This window comes from Barbus barbus (genome assembly GCF_936440315.1).
Source record: "Barbus barbus genome assembly, chromosome: 4".
NCBI classification, from domain to species: domain Eukaryota; kingdom Metazoa; phylum Chordata; class Actinopteri; order Cypriniformes; family Cyprinidae; genus Barbus; species Barbus barbus.
In genome coordinates, this window is record NC_136732.1 from 40,449,035 (window position 1) to 40,465,797 (window position 16,763).

A 16,763-nucleotide genomic window follows, 5' to 3' on the forward strand; every position below is an offset into this window, starting at 1 on the left:
CCATCAGATCCTCAGAAACTGATTGATCCTGTTATTTCTGTCTCGTCTGATCGTCTCGTCACGTCTCTCTGTGTGAATCTGATTCATGAGATCATCTGTGATTCTGCTGGAGTAAATCAACTCAATCTCTCTCAACATTCATCTGTTTAATAGTAATTTATTATTATTAATTTTACTCTAATGCATCTTTCTTATCACAGTTCAGACTGGAATATTAAATTATAAATGCTGCTCTAACATTCTGCTCTAATGCTTCTTTCATTTCAGTCATGTGACCGCATTCAGAGGTGAGAGAAACAGAGAAACTCATCAGTGTGTCCTGATTGAGATCAAACTCTGTGTTGAACTGGATCTTCTGTGAATCTTCAAGTGAATCATGATGATTGTGAATGTGTTTTTCAGCGAGGAATCAAACTGCAGCGACTCCAAACCCAGGTGAGTTTCAGCTGATAAACGTCTAATAAAACACTGCAGATCTGATTCACACTCAATCCACTTCCAGTCTTTTCTCTCATATTCACTCGTATTTATGATCACTGTATGTTTTTAAAGATGGTCTGAATGAATCTCTCCAGCTCTCAGGTACAACATTCATAGCTTTAAACCTCTTTCTAATATTGATTAATCATTATAGATCAGCTGATTATATTTGATCACTTGTTTAGATCAGCTGTGGTGGCTGTGTGCTCTCTTCATCATCATCATCATCTTGATCTGTTTCTTGCTGCGTAAAAGGATCTCAAGGTGAGTCATGAAGGTTTAGTTGTGTCAGAAAGAGTCATGCAAACTAAAATATGATCCAGCCCAAAGTTAATGTGGTTGTGAGAAATCAACACAATATGCTTGTTTTATTGCTACAAATCTGTAAATCTGCACTTTTTAATAGAACATGCCTGACCTAAACTATTCAATCTCTCTGAATACATGAAATTCTTTGAAGACTAAAATATGTAATATTTATCAGTCTGTGTTCAGATGTTTTCTGACAGCAGAGATGCGTATCTGTCAGTGTGAGGATCCAGAAAACAGGTGAGTGACTTGAACTGAGTTTGACTGAAGCACATTTAAGAGCTAAAACAGACAAATGATGTTTGAACAAACAGATGAGACTAAAGCTCTATGAGTCTTCAAATTGAAATGAATCTTCAGCTCTGTGATTCTTCATGTTCAGATGAATGTGATTCTCTTCAGCTTCAGATCAGATGATCCTCTTTCACTGAATGAATCTGAATCCAAGCAGATAAACAGCTCCATGTTTAGAGGATGATCTTCATCTGACGGATTGAATCAGCATCTCAGGACATTTTGCTATGGACTCAAACTCGGGGTCAGAGAGCGGTGATTTGTTACACTTCTGCATGCATTAGCCATTTGCTCATACTACATGCATTACATGATAAATAAGGCATTTTCAACCCTAAAGTAACTTTTCTGAACTGTTAAGTAAAAAAAAAAAAAAAAACCTGCTGTCTTTTTACTCTTGTTGCGTCATGTTGTTTAAAACTGCTGTTTTACTCTTTAAAAACACATTTATAGCATAATTTACATCTAACATTATAGCACAACTCTGCATGACATAAAGGTATTTATCATATTTTCATAATTTAATTACTGTGAAGCTTCTTTGTATTGTATAAAGCTGACTTGACTGAGCCTCACAGTCCCTTGTTTCCAGATAAAACTGAGCGGTTCATTCAGTCTGATTTGTGATGTTGTATTCAGTGAATGAAGGTTGTTTGTGTGAGTGGATCACAGATGATTCTCATATTAATAAACGAGTCAGAGCTGAGCTGTCTATGTAGGGAGCGATGAAGCTTTATGCTTGGAGGCAGAACTAGTGACTCAAAGTTAATTCTGTGATCAATTCTATTAATAGCAAATGTATTTTATTGGCAGGATTGTTTTATTGCTTGAAGTTTCTCAGTCTTGATGTTGGTGTTTGTTTCCAGCAGATGGCGCCAAATCTTCATTCAAACTGAAGAAGTGAAACGCTTTCATTCATAAAGCCTCAGTATCTGTCTGATCACGTGACCATTACTATACAGCATCAATCTGAGAGATTAATAAGGTTTCTTGGAGAAACACTCTCATGAGTAACGTGTCTCTGTGTCTGCCGGGTGTGTTCAGTTTAGTGAAGCAATATCTGCTCAATCTTGCTCTCAGCGACACAATGAAATCTTAATTTTGTCGAATGATTTCAGTCCCAGAGGCTCAAGAAGGTAGAGACTGAGACTGAGACGCTTTATCAATCTGTTCATATTTGGTGCCTTTTCAAAATATATTCTTTGAACATAAAGCCTAAAAGTAGGCCTACATATTAGTAGGTGGAAATGAACAAAAGTGTAGGGCTACCTTTTGAAAAGTTACCTCTCCAGTGACAGCCTTTGTACCTTTTTTTTTAAACTTTGAAAAAAAAAGTAATATATAAATCCCACATGAATGGCAGCCAGACATTCATTGATACTTCTAATCCATTTAAAACCATGAAAAAACGTAAGCGATGGGAAAGCGGTGTCCCAACACAAGTGGATGACCTAAAAATGGCACTGAACAAGCGCCTGGACAACTCATCTCTCTTTTTATAAATAAAAACAACTGAACAGACTTGTTCTCAACTTCTTTTATTGTCCAAAGAGATGGTGTGTGAGTGTGTGTGTGTGTGTGTGTGTGTGTGTGTACATGTTTATGTGGTTTATGAGGACACAAATGTGTATAATGACATGGGTATGACAGAGGTATTACAATATGAAGGTGGTTTATGAGGACACTGCCTATGTCCCCGTAATTCAAAAGGCTTAAAAAACATACTAAATTGTGTTTTTTTTTGAAAATCTAAAAATGCACAAACTCTCCTGTGAGGGCTAAGTTTAGGTGTAGGGTTGGGTATAAACACTCATCTCACTGACTCATACACACACACTTCATCCCTTCAACATAACTCAATTCATCCCTTCAAAGATAATTTGTGACAAATTATCTTTGTATCATTCTATATGAATGGAAAGATCACAAAATGATTGTCAATGTTTGTTTGTCATGTTTTACAGCATTCTGCGCATGTTTGTTTCTAGCCTGATGCAGAGCAGTTCTGCCGGGACGAGGGGCTCCTGCTGCAGTTTCATCAGTACAGAAAGGTCTGGAGGTATGCTGGGAGTATTTCTCTAGATACTGTAGTGATTGATGTTTGTGGTTTAAAATCATAAATATTCTTGTATGGAAAATGATGAGGAAAATACTATTTAGTATGACAAATATTTAGTGGACCAACACACACGTATTCTGTATTTTTAACAGGAGTGCCAAGAGGACATAAAGTAGAAGTTTGTAAGAGACATTGGCCCAGTGTTGTGCTGGAGACAGAGTCACTGTCAGTTATTCTGTGGGGAGGTGAAAGGACCTGCATTACTCCAGATGGACAGTCAAAATCAACAAAATGCCATCAAAGACTACCTGGGGTCGAATCGGATGAAGCAAGAGATGTCTCTTTATTCATCTCCCAGGACCTGAAGTGGGATATTCACATTGACTCTATTGTCAGGAAGGCCCAGCAGAGGTTGTACTTCCTTCGCCAGCTGAGGAAGTTCAACCTGCCACAGGAGCTGCTGAAACAGTTCTACTCTGCCATCATTGAATCCATCCTCTGCACTTCTATAACTGTCTGGTTCAGCTCAGCTACCAAATCTGACCTCAGAAGACTACGGAGGGTAGTCCGGACTGCTGAGCGAATCATTGGTACAACCCTCCCCACTCTCCAAGAACTGTACTTATCCAGAGTGAGCAAAAGGGCTGGTAAAATCACTCTGGACCCCTCACATCCAGCACACAACCTCTTTGAACTGTTACCATCTGGTCGACGCTACAGAGCTCTGAGCACCAGAACGACCAGACACAGGAACAGTTTCTTCCCTCAGGTCATATCTACCTCACAAACAGTTAAATGTTCTCCCCACTGTGCAATAAAACGTGCAATACCCTACTATCCATACTTATATTTATTATACATATGTTTTATTTAATATATCACACATATATCCACATTCCCTTGCATAATGTGTATGTAGCACATCTGTACAATATAACATTCTGATTGTTTGAGTATCCGGAGGAACTGGACACATTCATATCAAACTGTTTTGCTGAACAAGGCCTGAAAGTTCATGCCATGTTTCTGTGAATAATCTTAACAAGGTGTACTGCATCTCAAGAACTGTTTATCTGATCATTCAGCTGTTCATTTATGATTGCTGGAATATATCTCTTATAGAACATATATTTTTTGTAAAATTTTAAACTGAATTATTTTAGTAAAATAATAAATAAAAAATACCTAATGAAGCAAGGGATGCCTGTTTATTCATCTTTAAATATGTGGAGGACCTGGACGCACTTCATATGAAGTTTTGTTGATGAACAAGGCCTGAATATCAATGCCATGTTACTCGTTATAATCCATCAAAGCAAGCTATCTCTATTTAGCGTATGTGTGTGTATCCTACTGCATGAGAGCTGTCAATCCTATCACTCAAATATTAACAGCTGACGATAAGTGGATAAGTGGATAAATTAAATGACAATTATAAATTATAACAATGTGCTGTGACTTTTACAATAACAAAATCTAATTATCCCCTTTAAATTTGATAAATCTAATAGGTGTCATAGGTAGTTTAAAATCGATAGTAATAAATGAGAATTTATCTCATTACATATATGAATAAGGTAAGGTGTAGAGGTTTTTTATTATAATTTGCCTGATTTAATCAACCAATGCAAGTGTTTTACAGGCTGTTGTGATGACGAATCAGCTACGAACATTAGACATATTATATATGACATCAGACATGATAGGTAATGTCACCTAACATGTAGGCCTACTATACTCACGTGACATATTAAAAACACTAGCCATATTAAAAACATTACTTCCGGGTTTCCCCAGTACAGGGAATCACAAGAGGTGACGTATATGACAGGGCGTGGTTTCTGACGTAACGGTTTGACTTGGCCGTGGCTGCATTGGTGTGGGCGTGGCTTAAGATGCCACACTTGGATGTGGGCGGGGTTGGATGTCCACCGCAGGATTGTTGGCAGCGACGCAGATTACTGTATGATATCAGGTGACGAGTGGGCGACACCGCGCTCTTCACAGGCGCTTATCACGCTCTCTTCTGAAGAGTTTCACTCAGCATCAGCTCTCACATCAATCGGGCCATTTTAACCGAGGAACCGATTAAGGTATGAAATACTTTCATTGCATTGTTCATGATTAGTAAGTTTATAAACGTCTTGCAGGGAAAGGGAATCATCAAATGTGAAATATTTTGGAAAAATGTGGTTGAATTAAATCAGTCATTATTTAACTCTGATACAACCCAGGCTTTTTAATCGATAATGTGTGTAAAGAAGCTGCTAAATTTGAAACAATGCGAAAACTTCGTCTGAGGAACATGGTATTTTATAGACATCACCTTTTTTTTCAGAATGAGATGAGATGAGATGAAATGAGATTACATTTTCATTGCTTTCAGTCACACTTCAATAACACCGTATTCACCCATGTTTTTAACTTTTTTAAAAATATAATAAATGAACTTGATCTGAGCCAACACTGAGCTGAATTGATCTGAATAACGAGCTGCTTCACTACAGAAGTAGATTTTGCCTCATTGTTTGGAGTTTGTATTATTGGTTCTGTTATATCCTGTTTAAAACTTTGAAGACTATTACACAATATATGTTGTATAAAGTGCTATACAAATATAGCAAATGTTCACGTTAAAAAGCCACCACTTATATTCATGCTAACATCACAGTAACATGTGGAGAGAAGAGAACCGCGGTGGGGTTTGTGTAAGCATCTTTTTCTTCCTCTTTTGTCTTCGATTCAGACCACAAGCAGAGGTGACAGTGTTTCTGTGTTTGCACTTAACCACCGCATGGAAAATATAGAAGGCGTTTTTTCTCTCTCTCTGATTTTTTTTTTGTTCCTCTCTCCAGAACTTGTTTTTTTCTTCGTTACAAAATGTTTTTCTTTCTTGTGGTTCAGGGCTTCCGTAACTTTATATTGAGTGAGGTTGCATACATAAGCGCTTTTGTGCTCTGCATTCAAGCAAGGTTTGCGCAGTTAAGGATTATACGTTTCAAGAAATAACATGATTAATCAGCCTATTTAATTGTTCTGTTGTTTCTATTATATCTTGTCCAGTTAAAAAGTTGCACCATTTATTCCAAAGAAATTATGTATTTTATAGTTTCTATAAAACAGGAAATTAAGCTTTCAGCATTTTCACTGCTTTAAATGAACTTTTCTTCATGTATTTGAATATTCATAGTAAGAAACACAATAATTTGTTCTGAATTTTTCCTCTCTTTTGAGATTTGAAACATGGACACCATCAATGTGACATGTAAAGAGATCCAGACTGCAGACGGGTTTGAGTACAGAGTTACCTCATATAGACTCAATCAATACTACAGTCCTGACTGTGAGCAGAGCTGGTATTCAGAGGTGAGTGTGTTTCTGTCATCAGACTACACCAGCGCGCGCGCACACACACACACACACACATACATATACATACACATACACATACATACACACACACATACACGCACACACACACAAACACACACATACACACACACACACATACACACACACACACATACACACACACACACACACACACATACATATACATACACACACACACACATACACACACACATACATACACACACACATACACGCACACACACACAAACACACACATACACACACATACACACACATACACATACCCATACACACACACACACATGATCTGATGGTGTTTTATTTGTTCAGGATGGGCGTCTGATAGCCGATCCATCAGATCCTCAGAAACTGACTGATCCTGTGACGTCTGTCTCGTCTGATCATCTCTTCACTTCTCACTGTGTGAATCTGAATCATGAGATCATCTGTGATTCTGACAGAGTAAATGATGATTATTTATTAATAAACACTATGAACTTAAACTGCGTTACTCAAATAAACATGTATGCACATTATAAATGATGATCTAACGATTCTTTCTTTCACTGCAGTTCAGATACGAGACTGTCTTCAAAGGTGAGAGAAACACTTCAACTCAGTGATGATGTTTGTGATGCACAGATGATCCTTAAAGAGACAGTTCACACAGAAATCTCCATTATGTCAGTCCAAACCTGTATGACTTTCTTTCGTCTGTGAAACACAAAATCAGATCTTTAAAAGTAGGGGAGACCGGGGATGATAGTGCCACTTTTTGTTTGAGCATCAGTAACTCAGTGGTTGTTTGTGCTAGATCTCTCAAACTTTGATATATCGTAGTCACATTTGTCTACTACAAATAAAACTCACTTGGATGTGTACTGCATAATCACAGATTGTGTGAGTTAATGTCAAATACAAAGAGTCCCGTTGTTACAACCTACCCCACTACTGGGGTGAGCTGTAACACAGGCTGGGGATAGATGTAACAGTGTGGAGTAAGTTGCTAAAATAAGACCCACACTTCCAATTTATCCAAAAACTTGATTGAAGACCAAAAAAAAAAGAACCAGTTTTGAATAAAGTGAACCATTTAAAGTGACAAAAACATTGTATTCCTTTTAAATTTAGCACAAAAACAATTGCTGTGTGTGTGTGTGTGTGTGTGTACTGTGTTCCTGTCACATAAGGGTTCAGTCACTAGCTGTGTTGTCATCTATTTTTATGTGAATTTTGGAATGCTGGATGGAAATGTCAAGATGCGCAGAGATTCTAAAAATGTGCACAAAAAGCGTATGTAGGTGGAGCGTGTGAATGTGAATGTCCAGCGCTCTCTCCACCCTCAATACCACGACTGAGGAGCTCTTGAGCAAGACACTGAACCCCCAACTGCTCCCCGGGCGCCGCAGCCCACTGCTCTGGGTGTGTGTTCACGGTGTGACTAGAGAAACAGCAACTTTTGGTTATGTAAGTCAAAAGATTGTATCTACAACACAATGATTGCTAGGCAAAAAATAATCTTATTGAAAAATATTGGTTTCTTTCCTGAAAATCTTTTTTTTTTTTTGGTCATAAAATCTACAGTGTTGCTCACATTCACAAGCCACTTCTTCTGTAACATTAAAAATGTGAATGGCGCGTATGATATTGATGACATGACCACAGTTCTTCTCTGACTTGTCAAACTGACCGTGCTACAACTAACCCTGTGTTACAACACACACGGTCTTCCCTACAATTCAGGTTTTTGGTCCACACAATGAAAGTCACACAGATTTGGGATAACACGAGGGCATGCAGTGTCCAGAGACGTGTTATTGTAACTGTTTTGTTGACAGCGTCTTCAGTGTTTGAAGTGAATCATGATGATTATGAATGTGATTTTCAGTGTGGAACGAGACTGACTCCATCAGCGGACCGACACCAGCTCCAGAATCACGTGAGTTCAGCTTTAAATTAAAACACACTCCTAAGTTTAGTGAAAGAGAAACAAATTATAATTTATAATTCAGTTGAGATTTAATTGTTGTCTATTTCTTGCATATATCAGTTGATATATTTCTTTATTTATTATAGCTCAGTTGTGGTGGTTGTTTGCTCTTTTGGTCATTGTTCTCCTCATCATCTTGATCTGTTTCATGCGGAAAAGGATCTTCAGGTGAGTCGCGAGTTGTGCTTGGCTGATGTATCGCCAATAATTTGATTTTTTTGTTGTTGTTGTTTTCTTCAGTTATCAGGTGATAAGTTTTTCTGTGTGGACAATGTGTCAGAGGCGGGACTTTTATTTTGACAGCGCTAAGAACACCTGAGTTTCAGATTCATTTGGATAATCAGATTATCCATCTTCATTCATTTACTGCCATTGTTTAACTGTTCTAATAAAATATTAGAAAGAACTAGAAGGTAACCGATGTACAAAAAAAGTGTTATAGCATTTACTTTTCTGTTATTAATGCGTTCTCATATACCGCCAGCATTCAGCAAATATGCATTTCTATCATTAAGTCTTTGGATATCCATTGAACATTTAATTTCATGCACTGGCCCTTTAACACTATTTGATGACTGGTAAGATCTGGAAGTTTAGATCTCCACCTGGAGTCCATTTTAAGTGTCACTGCTAAAAAGGGTCTCTGATTGGTTAAAATTTCTTAGCAGTTAAAAACAAAAACTGTTATAAAGTCAGCCTAAATGATGAAATCTCTCTTAATTATCAGAAATGTGTCCATCTGTTTGCATATGTTTTCACAGGGCAGCGCCGGGCGTGTGAGGTGAGAGAATCAAACCCACAGACCGGCTTGAACTGAGTTTTACTGCATCACCTGACGATGTCAGACTGTGTGAATGTAAACAGACGGATGATGATGTAATCTCAGCTGAGACAGAAGCTCTGATGAATGTGTTTCTCTCAGGGATCCTGCTGTCCAAACACAGCTCAGATCTGACTCGCTGAATCAGTCTGAATCTGAGCAGATCAACGGCTCCGTGTCCAGATGATCAGGACCATTATGCACTCAAACTCAGAGCTGAACCCCTGCTATGAATTGATATGTATTGTGAAAATAAATACATGACCGATCTCTCTGTCTCATTTCTTCATATTCACACTGTTTTACATAATTGTTTGAACAATGCAGCATTAAATGATTCAAGGTAGTATTTCACTAGTTTGATGTAACAGTGGAACTAAGTAACTGGGGCCCTCAAGGAGTGGGGACCACACAGATATATAATCCATAATATTATCATGACAAAATGACAATTAAATTACATAATTGGGGGAGAGCGGGGACATAAGTAACACTGGACAAAAGTAACAAAGCATGATTTCATCCTTGTTTCCCATGCACGGTTAGGTCCGAAATAAGTCAATTATGGAAGCAGTATTTTTTTTTTTCAACTTGTGTTGTGTTTCTCGTTTCATTCACAGCAGTGAACAATCTACAGGTTATTTAGTTCTGTAACACACCCTGAAGTTTGCCTTTTCAGAGTTTTTCAGTATAAAAGTAAATCGGGTTTAAATGTCAGGAGTTTCTGTCGGGTTGAAAGTAACACCTGAAGCTTTTGTCCCCCTACAGTGACAACAAGTGCTTCTTTTGTCCCGCTGCATGCTAACGTGTATTCAGCAGGATCTCAGATCCTGTTTCTAATATCTTCTGCTCTCAAACCTAGTGAATATATAGTCAGCATTTCAGAAAGAAGCTGTCTATATAGGGATTGAACACAGTGATTCCCGTGAGGTGAACAAAATCACTTAAATCTGTGTTTGGTGGAAAAAAAAATAAAAATTACAAAGAGACAGAGGAACAATGTGCCAGTAACTGTAATGGCACTGATTTTCTCATGCCTGACAATAAAAACATGTTTCTGCCGTTTCTGACCCTGTAATGTGGTTTTCTGGATGTTTATATTCGCTGAGTGTCCGGCAGGAGGCGCTACATCTCCGTTATTAGAAATTAATTCAATTCAATTCAAGTTTATTTGTATAGCGCTTTTTACGATATAATCGTTGCAAAGCAGCTTTATAGGAAATTAAGTTTCTACAATATATCTATCTATCCATCTACACACACACACACACACACACACACACACACACACACACACACACTGTAGAAACCTAATATATTTCAGTTATAGGTCATTCTGTATTTTGTCTGAGGGTTGGCATCCTCTGAGGTCCTCTGAGGGGTTGCTATCATCTCTTCTCAGGTGTTTGGTCATCTCAGATCTTTTAAGGGTTGGATCCAGACTAGCACAAACAGAATGCTGTTTTTGTAACATGGGAAATATAAAAAATATAAAAATTATTAGTGCCAGAATGAATGAAGTTTATTGACCAAACTCCAGTAATGCTTCTCTGCTTGTGTCTGCTGTCTCTGAGCTTTATATGGTGTTTCTCGTGTTCAGTGAGCGGTGCTGTAAACTCTGATCTGGTCTTTCAGATCAATTCTGATGAATGTTTCATGTCGTTAGTTTCAGAGAATTTAGCTCATTCTTGCTCAAAGCTACAAAACAATTTATTTTTTTATTTTTATTTACAGTTATTATCAATGACGTTTGCCAGAATCGCTTCTACAGGTCACGTGACGATGAGGCTTGATCGCGCGGAACCGAAAGTGAAAGTAAAGCTGCGACGGTGAACAGCAGCTCGACTCCTGGTGAGATATATATATATATTTTCTGCACTTCTGTGCTTTATGCACAGTTGAGGTTTTTATGTTTTGAATGTGTTTGTTTTCTTTTTTTCATGTGATCGTTGTGATCAGATTCAGTGAAAATGGCGGCGGGAACTAAATCACTTCCTGGTGAGAAACTGTCTGATTCACTGTTGAAGCAGTAAGAAACAATTAGTTTGGATTGTCCTGTCGTGTGAGTTAATTTGACTTGTATTTTTTTTTTCATTACAGTAAGCTGATTCCTCTGAATATCTTTATCTTTGCCTTATTTTTAAAAACGTATTTAACCTTATTTTCTGTCTCTTAATTTCAGAGATGTCAGCGATCAGATCCAGTCCAGATGATCCAGTGATCTGGGCAGAAACGCTTCTGGGAAAAGCTCATCTGGAAACACTAAACTAGAAGAGAATGGATTTGACTGGAAATGGACATAATTAAAAAGCGTGAAGCTGAAGTTTGTGAAGAATTGACAGGAAACTCAGAAAAGAGGAGCCTGAAATACTAAAGTGAGCAACGCTCTCGTCTCCTGAGCGATTCACTTGGGAAAATAAAACCATGAAGAAACTCAAAAGAAGTGTTTGGAGAACATATGATTTGGTTTACAGTCTGAATGTACGCTGCTTGTGTACTGTAGTCTTGATCAAGCCGCACAGAATACAGCGGCGCCCTCTACAGTCACTGAACCACAGCAGGAGCGTAAACCACCGCCGGGAATCTCCCTCAGCGCGCGATACGCGTAAAGCCTGAGCCCCTTCTGTGCAGATGATCATGAGCTTGCGCTGCATGTACAACAAACAAGAGGAACTTCTTTCTGTCATCAAGCTCCCTCAGTTATTCTTACCCAGGATTAATTCGCTGTAAGTACGCTTTGACATTTAATTTTAATGGACTATTCGTTTAATTACGCTGGATCATGTTACCGGTTGTCTATTGATTGTGAACGTTTTTTAATTGTTTTTTTTTTTTTTTTTTTAGTTATTTATTATTTATTTATTTATTTTTAATTAGCATGGTTTATAACGCATGCATAGCCTATTATCACAGGCACACAATATTTGGAAAAGGTGTCAGCGCCGGGATGAATGACATATTTGCATATTAGCAACTTAACAGAGGAAGAAAGATCATTGAAATGTATAAAACATGATCGCCGCTTTCTAAAGGACCATTCATAACCTTCACACACGCACAGGTATAACTGTAAAAAACGTACTAACATTCAAATATTATTTAAAATACTATAGCAATGCATAATAAATACTATATTGTTTTGAAGCATGCTGCAGTAAAGTGTATCATATTATAGTGTGTATTATACTTTGTTAATGAATGCTAGAGCATACTATAGTGTTAACTATAGTGAACTGATAAACTGTAATAAATACTATAGTATACTTTAGTTTTTACTACAGTGAACTGCAGTGTATTGTAATATACCCTAGTTGTAGAAAACTTAGTATGGTAATGGAACAAATAATTTGTTGTTATATTACCACAGCAACTCTAGAATTACCACAACAAATCAATTTGAATACTTTAGTACAGTATGGTTCAAAAACACTGCCTATTTACTAAATTACTGTAGTATTTTTTTTTTTCTTTTTCATGTGCGAGATGAAAGAAAGTATAGGCCTATATCTAAGCGAGAGCAGAGCCAATTTATAAGAGAACGCTAAACTACATATATATTTTTAATTAATGTATGTGTGCGTGCGTGCGATCGCTTATAGCAATAAATTTAAATAAATAAATCAAAACGCTTGCGGCTGCGGGCGAGAGATTCACTCGCGCATTTACGCGGATGCGCTGTCGCCTTACAATAATACGCTCTCGGCATCTCTTACAATATCGCCATGGAAAATGCGTAAAATCAGGTTTAAAGAAGAGAAGAAGGTCGTGTCTGAAGCTCCGTGCTGCGGCCGCGTCTCAGCGGCATCTCTGCGCCTGGCTGCCGCGCAGTCTGTATTTAATCAGAATCAGAAGAAGCAAGAGCTTTATTGCAGGAATGTTTACACATGCGAGGAATTCGTTTCGGTGACAGATGCTCCACAGCACAACAGAACGACAGCGAAGAGACAAGACAGATGATAAAAAGAAGTAGCCTACATAGGGAATAACACAATACAAAAATATACAAAATGTGCAAAAATATATTTAATGAAAAAAAAAAAAAAAAACACTATAGGCTATTAGTTTGCACAGGTATGTTTTGTACAAAAGTCCCAGAAATCTTTAGATGCTTATTTTTGTTTAAGAACCCGAACTGTAAAATCTGAATGGTGTTAAATGGCCTTTTCCAGAAATAGTTAAATGTTTATTGAAGAAAAAAAAAAAACATATAAGTAGGCCTATGTCATAATAATATAATTTGTTGTGTGATTTCAAACAGCTTTTCTTCATTTGAGCCGAATCATGTATAACATCAACATGACGTGTGGAGCGATTGAGACTGAATACAGACTTCATGCTGAATTACTGAATCACACCAATAATCCTGACTGTGATCAGAGCTGGTATTCACAGGCGAGTGTTTCTGTCATCAAACTACACTATTATTCACTCAGAACTCTTGAACCTTTTTTGTTTGATTTGGAGCAGGACAAGCGTCTGTTAGCAGATCCATCAGATCCTCAGAAACTGATGGCTCCTGTTATTTCTGTCTCGTCTGATCGTCTCGTCACGTCTCTCTGTGTGGATGAACTTCATCATGAGATCATCTGCCATTCTGATGGAGTAAATACACTCAATCTCTCTTTACTGTTATGTTTTAAATCATTAGAGCTGCAGATTATCAGGGCATTAAACACAAACTCACATTAATTAAACATCCAGGAACATTATAAATGCTGCTCTAATGCTTCTTTCTTTCATTTCAGTTCAGATTTGACACCATGTTCAGAGGTGAGAGAAACACTTCAGTATCAGTGTGATGTTTATGATGCACAGATATAATATTCACTGTAAAACTCAATCAGTGTGTCCTGCTTGAGATCAAACTCTGTGTTGAATTGAATCGTGCGTGTCTGAAGTGAATCCTGATGATTGTGAATGTGTTTTTCAGCGTTTAATGACTCCGTCAGCGGATCGACTCAGTCTCCAGAATCACGTGAGTTCAGCTGATGATTGACAGCATGATATATAGTTCATTAATTCAGTCCAGCAGATGATTTTATTCTGCTGTTGCTCGTGTAGATCGGTTGTGGTGGATTTCTGTCCTGATCTTCATTGTTCTTCTGGTTTTGATCTGTTTCTTGCTGCGGAAAAGGATCTTCAGGTGAGTCACGAGTCTTTAATTGTGTGTCAAAGGCATATTTAGTGATGAAATTAGTAGTTTATTCATTCAAATTTCATTTGAGACTTTCTGAATCTGAATCTCCTGAATCTGAATGTGTTTCTCTCAGGGATCCTGAATCTGGAGTCCAGATGAAGCTCAGATCAGATCAATCTGATTCACTGAATCAATCTGAATCTGAGCAGATCAACGGCTCCGTGTCCAGAGGATGATCTTCATCGTCAGCATCATCTTCATCACCACAGTCATTAACTCAAACTCATTGCTTCAATCTGAGCTTCTCATCTTATTCTCATTCATCTGAATCTGTCTGTTTTATTAATGAAGCTGACTCTTATAGACTTGATCTGAACTGTCTTGTGTCTCTTATGAGCTCAAAGTCATTAAAGCATTGATTCTGTGAAGCTGTTGATATTCAGTCATTCAAATCTCTGTAGATAAATGGCTTGTCAATAAGTCTTTCTCCTCAGTTCTTCACATGACAATTTAATAATTTATTATCAAAACTGAGCAGGAGTGGAGCGCGAGGCATCATATTGGTTCCACAATGAATTTGTCCTCTAGTACAAGACCCGTACTTTTTATGAGAAAATTTTAAGATTTGTGCCAGATTTATTGGTTTTATTGACAAACAAAAGACAAAAATGAGCATATTAGCCTTAATCTTGGTAACGAGGAGCCATCAATAGAGTTAGCTGCAATCAATGCTGGGTAGATAACTCACAAACTGTATCTGTCACTGATTCCAAATTACATGACAAAAAAATAGTTACGTAATACACTGCATTACACATTTTAAACAGTATAATCAGACTACTTTGATTACAATTGACCTAGCTCATTTCTTATATTGACTGAAATAAGATATTATTGTACTATACTGATATTAAAAGAGAAAGAAAATATATCCCATTCTTTGTGTTTAGCAACATGAAGTGCATTAAATGTTGCATTACGTCAATTGTTCTCAAACTGTGGTTTGTGAAGGAACTACAAGGCATTGAAAGATGAAAAAAAGAATTGAGGTTAATCAATAAATGAGTAATTTATTGCTAGTGTGAATAATAATGTAATCAATAAAAAGTAACTGAATATAATCTAATCACAAGTACTATTTTTAAGTAGTCCAGATTACATGAAATCAGTTAAAAACTGCCTGCAATTAAAGCTTCAAGAAATGACACAAATACACAATTACAAGAAATATGGTGTATATATTTAAGGGCAAGTAAAGTAAAATAAAGTAAAACAGACACAAGTATATTTGGTGGTGGCTGTATTTATGATCAAATCCATCTAAATTTCATATTACAGTGACATATTTTTGGTGGTCTAAAACAAGTTTATACATTTATTCATTTTTCAGTTTATTCATTTGACATTTATTCAGGTAACATCATGTATATGGAGTAAAATATGTTTTCATTGTTTTTGTGTGGTAAACATCTGTAAGTTACTTTTGGTTTCATGCATTTCATCATCGAGTCTTTCTTGAACAGCCTTGAACAATGCTGAGGAAAAGTATTACTCATCATATTTTGCTGAAGGGAAAGTAAACGGTTTACACCTAAGGGGGAAACTATTGTATGTCAGAGATACTCTGATAAAAATAGAAATCATACAAACATGAAGTCAGTTACAACCTATTTATGAACAGGATCAAGTGTAAGCTGTGGTTAAAGAGATTTTCAGTCATCATTTATGTAAGTGTCATTTTGTGCAATAGGCTTGTGTGTGTGATCATCACTGTGGTTACACATCTTCTGTTTCGCATTAAAACATGCAAATAACATACAGCATTTAAATACTTTTTGAAATAAAAGTAATGCAATAATGTGAATAAAAGTAATGCAATAATTTGATGTGTTATGTGATGCCAGAAGACATCTACAGACGAGATGAAATAGTCTCTCTCTCTATATGTACATGACATTTTTCATGCACTGTGATGCACTTGTGAACTTGTGTGTTAGAAAACAGTAAAAATGAGCAGCACAAGTTTAACAACTACAGTTGTCACCATTAACACACAACCACTCAAAATATTTTGAGTTTTCTTTGACCTCTTGGGCTTTTGCAGTTGGACTGCTGTATTTTTACACTATGCATGCTGAATAATGACAGCCTACCATACAATATTCAGTAGGCTATGCTTTACATGCAGTAAAATAATTCACCTCACTATTAGCGATTTCGACTATACTTTTATGTAATTGCTAATTTTGTTGTACACAATATCTTTGTTCTGCATGCTGTGTTCTCTATTTTTAAAATT

At 37.0% G+C, this 16,763-nt stretch overlaps 1 protein-coding gene across 4 annotated transcripts; it reads left to right on the forward strand.

Moving 5' to 3' along the window:
• Window positions 1-11,111: 11,111 nt before the first annotated feature.
• Window positions 11,112-14,939, forward strand: LOC306863988 (uncharacterized protein). 4 transcript variants are annotated; one of them, XM_079407630.1, is made up of 9 exons: window positions 11,112-11,178; window positions 11,287-11,389; window positions 11,510-12,053; window positions 13,586-13,719; window positions 13,795-13,929; window positions 14,073-14,097; window positions 14,258-14,302; window positions 14,389-14,470; window positions 14,598-14,939. In XM_079407630.1, the coding sequence occupies exons 4-9, from the start codon at window positions 13,609-13,611 to the stop codon at window positions 14,698-14,700; spliced, it is 501 nt and encodes a 166-aa protein (XP_079263756.1). In that variant the 5' UTR covers window positions 11,112-11,178; window positions 11,287-11,389; window positions 11,510-12,053; window positions 13,586-13,608; the 3' UTR covers window positions 14,701-14,939. The 4 variants fall into 4 exon arrangements, with proteins under 4 accessions (XP_079263756.1, XP_079263757.1, XP_079263759.1 ...); XM_079407631.1 differs by having other exon boundaries at window positions 11,119-11,178; window positions 11,287-11,325; XM_079407632.1 differs by having other exon boundaries at window positions 11,120-11,178; window positions 11,287-11,356.
• Window positions 14,940-16,763: the final 1,824 nt, after the last annotated feature.

Excerpts from the sequence above, each read along its gene's own strand:
- LOC306863988 (XM_079407630.1), top strand. The coding sequence starts at position 13,609 with ATGTATAACATCAACATGACGTGTGGAGCGATTGAGACTGAATACAGA. Across the intron at positions 14,303-14,388 it reads GACTCAGTCTCCAGAATCAC|ATCGGTTGTGGTGGATTTCT; the intron begins GTGAGTTCAGCT and ends TTGCTCGTGTAG. Across the intron at positions 14,471-14,597 it reads CTGCGGAAAAGGATCTTCAG|GGATCCTGAATCTGGAGTCC; the intron begins GTGAGTCACGAG and ends TGTTTCTCTCAG.